Source organism: Atta colombica, unplaced genomic scaffold (genome assembly GCF_001594045.1).
Source record: "Atta colombica isolate Treedump-2 unplaced genomic scaffold, Acol1.0 scaffold105, whole genome shotgun sequence".
Classification (NCBI taxonomy): Eukaryota; Metazoa; Arthropoda; class Insecta; order Hymenoptera; family Formicidae; genus Atta; species Atta colombica.
The window spans coordinates 1,125,385-1,130,781 of NW_017259190.1; the positions used below are offsets into that span (position 1 = coordinate 1,125,385).

General features: G+C 31.5%; 3 protein-coding genes across 3 annotated transcripts in view; 1 reads left to right on the plus strand and 2 right to left on the minus strand.

The window, feature by feature from the left end:
• Nucleotides 1-841, plus strand: part of LOC108689416 (U3 small nucleolar RNA-associated protein 15 homolog) — a 3,564-nt gene extending 2,723 nt beyond the window's left edge. Inside the window, exons 4-5 of the mRNA XM_018196173.1 lie at nt 87-525; nt 600-841. Coding sequence (XP_018051662.1) covers nt 87-525; nt 600-841 — 681 coding nt within the window. The remainder of the gene's footprint in view (nt 1-86; nt 526-599) is intronic.
• A 213-nt stretch (nt 842-1,054) lies between these two features.
• LOC108691373 lies at nt 1,055-2,658 on the minus strand. Its single transcript, XM_018199083.1, has 3 exons — nt 1,805-2,658; nt 1,340-1,547; nt 1,055-1,253 (listed from the first exon to the last, which is right to left on the minus strand). The coding sequence occupies exons 1-3, from the start codon at nt 2,643-2,645 to the stop codon at nt 1,130-1,132; spliced, it is 1,173 nt and encodes a 390-aa protein (XP_018054572.1). The 5' UTR covers nt 2,646-2,658; the 3' UTR covers nt 1,055-1,129.
• A 132-nt stretch (nt 2,659-2,790) lies between these two features.
• On the minus strand, nt 2,791-3,947 carry LOC108691380 (tubulin-specific chaperone A). Its single transcript, XM_018199097.1, has 3 exons — nt 3,753-3,947; nt 3,404-3,583; nt 2,791-3,057 (listed from the first exon to the last, which is right to left on the minus strand). Exons 2-3 carry the CDS (start codon nt 3,531-3,533, stop codon nt 2,831-2,833), a joined length of 357 nt encoding a protein of 118 aa, XP_018054586.1. The 5' UTR covers nt 3,534-3,583; nt 3,753-3,947; the 3' UTR covers nt 2,791-2,830.
• Nucleotides 3,948-5,397: the final 1,450 nt, after the last annotated feature.

The following is a 5,397-nucleotide window of genomic DNA, read 5'->3' on the forward strand; positions in this document are numbered from 1 at the left end:
TACTCTCGGGTTAATAAATTTGATCTATTTAATATTATAAAATTGAATTATTTATAAAAATTGATACAGTTAATATCAAATTGCAGGTAGACGATGAAACCGTCGTAGCTGGTATGGTAGACGGTATGATTTCTGTTAGAAGACGTGAGGAAGATGTGAAAGATGTAATAAAATCGAAACGGAAGAAGGTGTCGTATAGGCATGCAGGAGAAAATCTGCACGTGCGAAGTATTGACGTAGTCGTGCACCAAGAAGTGAAAGAAGTAATGAGCAAGCATGATGCCTGCTTACGAAAATTTCAATATAGTAAAGCGCTCGATTGTGTCATGATGAATTATGTGGTTAATAAAACGCCACATGTCACTGTAGCGCTTACACAGGAACTTATTAGGCGCGAAGGTTTAAGGCGAGCATTGGCTGGTAGAGACGGCAAGTCGCTAGTTAATATTATTAAATTCTTGAACAAGTATATCGGCAATATACGTTTTGGAAGAGTATTGTCGCACGTAGCGAACGTATTATTAGGTAAGTGTTAAATATTTTCCTTTAGATTTCTTTTCACATTTTCTTATTAATAAAATTTATTCTTTTTTTGATAGACGTTTACGAAGATCATTTGGACGAACTATCGGAGGAAACACGAAAAACGTTTGCTATACTGTCGCAAAAATTGCAAGAGGAAGAACAATTAATTTTAGCTTTAACTCAATTGCAAGGTTCAATGCAAATGATATTGTCTGGTGCTGAAACATCTTCTTTACCTACTATAAAAGAAATTCAAAGCTTGGAACCATCAAATGCCGCTCAAACAGAACGTGATATTATTTTGAATATAGCTTAAAATAATTTATAAAATATTCAATTGTAAAATAATTTTTGTAAAATAGTTTTTTTGTACATAATTTTACATTAGCATTAAATTTCTCGAAATATAAATGAACAAGCAACAATTTAAATATTTTCCTCTTAATGAATAAGTGAAGAGTAACAAATTTAAAATTTTGCAAAAATTAATTTATAGTGAAAAAGTTTGTGGTGTATACAAGTCACAAGCTTAATTGAAAATATTCTAGCAAATTTTTTTTTATTTTTTAAATAAACTTAAATTGACAAAAGTCATTCGCTTATTTCAAGAAGTCTCCTTATTGAGACATTTTTGCCAAGCAGCAGAAGATGGTCTTTCAGGCACTATCCACCCAATTGGAATCGTTGTTGTATCATTTTCTGAACTGATGAACTTATCCCAGGCTTTACTGAAATGCAAAAAAGGAAACATTTTTTCGACTGAAAAAAAATGATATCATTTGAAATTAATTACATCTCGATATTAAATACATACCGAATCATGACAAAACTATCCATATTTTTATAGGATTGTTCAGCAGCCAATATACTTGTTCCAAATAGCACATTTTCCCAATCATCGAATAAATTTTTCGTTTGTTTTTCGATCCTTTTTTCGTTATCCGTTTTTAGCATTAATTTCAATTCCTGTTCTTCTATTGCATATTCGCGATCCAAAGTAGTCCACTGTTCTATTAATTTAGCTATAATATATATTTATAATTAAAAATATAAAAATTATAATTTATATTATATTTGTTAAGAAAAGAAACACAAAAAATCCTACCCTGTATTAAACTCTATTATTAATACTCTATTATTAATCGTTTTATATTTATTTTATTAGAATTCCTTATTATTACATTAATTGTACTTATTGATGTCTATTTTTATTTCGCATTTTAAGAAGTTTATTATTTTTATTATTAAAAATAATATGTAGCAAAATAAAATACACTACCGATGGTATTATTGAAGGCTTTCTCGGCTGCTAAGGACAATTTTTCGCCCCTCGCTCGAGCAATATTCGCCTTGATCTCTCTTAAGTTCTGCAGTTCTTGTAAAATCCCTAGATACTTTCGTGCATCGTTTCTCTTGCTTCGAACATCGGATAAAACCATATCCGCATCTTTGCGCAAGTTTTCCTCTTGTTTCTCTCGCTTAATTACCGCCTGCTCTTTTCGGATCCACGCATCAGCTTCTGCATGTAACCTTGTTCTTCTTTCTTCTTTCAGTAACTTCTCCTTTTTCCATTCTTCTCTTCTCAATCGTTCTCTTATACGTTTCTTCTTACGTTTCTCTAAATTGTTCTTAACTTTATTTAAAAAGTTTGCATCTTTTATAGTTTTTAAGATTTCGCAGATTTCATGTTTTGCAGCATTACAGGCACTGACTTTCTCCTGCCATTTCTCTTCCGGTAAATTAAAATTGTTCTTAAGTTCCGCGCAAACAGCCTCAAGTTGTTTATTCAATTTAACCACGGATATCAATGCACTCTTAGTGTCCGCAATCTTAAACGGATCTTTCTGTTTGCATTTGTCAGGAACTGAACCTGTTTCTTTGAGGAACTGTTCAATGATCTTTTCATCTTCTTGTCTTGTTCTTATTCTATCGATTAACGTCGCATTATTAACAGTACTATTATCACATGTTACATGGCTTGAATAAACATTATAACATATATTCCCATCGTAATTTATATTGTATGGAAATGGTTGTTGATTTATTGGATAGTACGTGTTAAAATGCATATTTTGATAAGTTTGTCCAGTACCTTGTTGGAAAGATTGACCACTGTACATGTTTATTTTAATGTATGTGCATTCAAGTGAGAATAATGATAAAAAAAACTTAAACTATAATAGTTAGGCTATAAGTTTTAAGTGTAAAATTAATCAATCTTAAAAGATTAGTAAAGGAAAGAAATAAAAATGTTGGAAAATATTTGAAAATAATTCAGCGAAAGTCATTAAAGAGCACTTTTTTTTTAACACATCTGCAAAATATCCCCTTCTTTTGGCAATTGTTCTTCTGCTTCCTGTAATACTTTTTCAGCCTCAATGTAATCTTCGACTTCTTTTAAATCTTGCTCAGTTTCCAGGATCTTCTTGAGTTCTTCAAATGCTTTAACGAGACGCCTCTGACAGTCTGGTACCATCATAAGGGATTCTTGAAGCACCTCCTCTTGCTTCTTTATGTCATAACCATCTTTATCTACAAAACATGTATACTATTAACGAAATTGTTTAATATTAATTTAATATTAATTTTATCAATGATATCACTTCAAAGACTTTAAAATTAAAGAGAAAAAAAAGCATCTCGCAAATACAATTTATTTAAATATTAAAAGTTATGATCCTATGAAACATTTGTATCACTAAAAACATTTATAAGCGCTTTAATAAAGATATTTAACACTAGAAATTGAATATCATGTATCAGACGAATCTATGCAGCAAATATTTCCGAATATATTACGTGGCTATAAAACAAGTTTCGACGTCACGTGATAAGGAATTGCATCCTTTCTTCCCTTATAGCTAAAAATGATCCTCACCTTGCTCTTTCAACTTTTGTATCCTCTCGCGCTGCTGCGCCGCCTCCTTTTCGTATGTGACCTTTTCTTTCGCAAGACGCTTCACTACTCCTGTCTTAATCTTGAGCGTTCTTATACGCGGGTCAGACATTATTTGCGAACAGACGCTTCACCTTTTCGAGACGTCAAGGACGGGAGAAGCTGGAATTGTGAATGTGCGTTGAGAAATCGACAGTCCTTTCGCTTTGTTTTCTTTTTTTTTTGCCTTATTAGGCAAGGACGAGTCGATAGAAATTGTGGCGGAATTGTGGCCGACACCGTGATACGATGAGGTTATGTACAATTCACAGAGTCACAATGACGTACTTACTTCACTGTTCGACTGCCTGACGTCACGTGACATTCATCGAGATTTCGATTTGATGTCATGTCCGACATCGATATTTTGCCGCGGTTTGTTTCAATTTTCAATCAGTCTCGCGGGCGGTTTCTCATTATTACAGTTGTTTTCCATTTCCATATAATAAGTGATATTGAGACTGTATTCCAAATTTACTGCCAACGCTGAAAATCTACTTTAGTTTACGTTGCACTATAAATTTTCAGTACTGGCAAAAGTTTAAGAACACAGTCTGAATCTAAAGTTATGTGAAAATATTTTATATTCAGATAATGATGTTAGTGTTTGGTGACTAAGGCGTTCCAAAATTTACTACCAGTACTGAAAATCTATAGTGCACGTGGCATAAACTATAGATTTTTAGTATTGGCAGTAAATTTGGGAACACAACCCTTAAATTATCGGATAATAATACAGGTTTATAATCTTACCTTTTTTTAACGTTAGTTAATACGCAATGTTTAGAAGATATCTTTGTTCCAAATTGACTACCAGCATTGAAAATCTATAGTTTACATACGCTAAGTTTTAGCACTGATAGTAAATTTGGAGTACGGCCTTTACGATGTTTTATTTTAGACATCTTTATAGATATGCATGTTCTAAAAGATGATATTTTTATGATGTTCCTAAGGTTTTTTTAGGTCCATCAGTGTAAGATTAACTTTAATCTCTGTTTAATGTTTATTTTTTTCTAATACTAAAAAATAGAAATAGGATAAAGATAAGTAAATTGAACCGAAATTAAAGTTAATCTTGTATCGGTGAAACTATCAGGTTTTATACATATTTTGTCTATTGGAAAGATTCGATATTTCGTTTGTGCAGATTGTAAAAAATTGAATCTCACTTGTTAGAATAAAAAAAAGAACGTACATTCAACTGATGTCATAAATAAGAATTATAAATTATCTAAGTTTCGATGTAAATGGAATAGCAACTTATATTACGTACGTCACGTTGCAGGAAGCTCATTTTATCGCTAGCGCTAGTTTTATCGCGATCTATAAAACAAGAAACGCAAAAGAGCCTTCGCTTTATCGCGCAACGAGCGCCAGGATATGACGTGATTATCGTTATCCAAGGATCTAATAAGACTTGAGCGAGCTTTACCTTTCGCGTTATTATCGGGTCACGGCATTATTGCGCTTCGTCCAATGAGAACATATCAGACGTTTACGGTAATCAACGACACGATAATTTTCCGGAAAGCGATAAAAAGAAAACAATACCTAGTTTATGCAGGAAGTTTATACTTAAGTTTATAGGGGTTTATGCGATATTTCAATTGTTTATCAAGTCTTCAAAGTCAACGTTTTACGACACTCTATGACCAATCTAAAATGTATCTTTTGTTTCTTATTCGAATTTCCATATTGGAATATTTCCAAATGTTTCTCAAAATTATTTTGAGATCAAAGGAAAATTTTAAGAGAAATTAAAATCTAAATATGGATATGTAGATATATATGTAGTTGAATTAATTAATAAAACTTTTAGATAAAAATCTAGAGACGATTATATATGAAAATATTTAAATAATGTATAAAATGTGTGCATTTTAATAGCGTATATTAATTAATTATAAATTATATATTGCATATTATATTATATA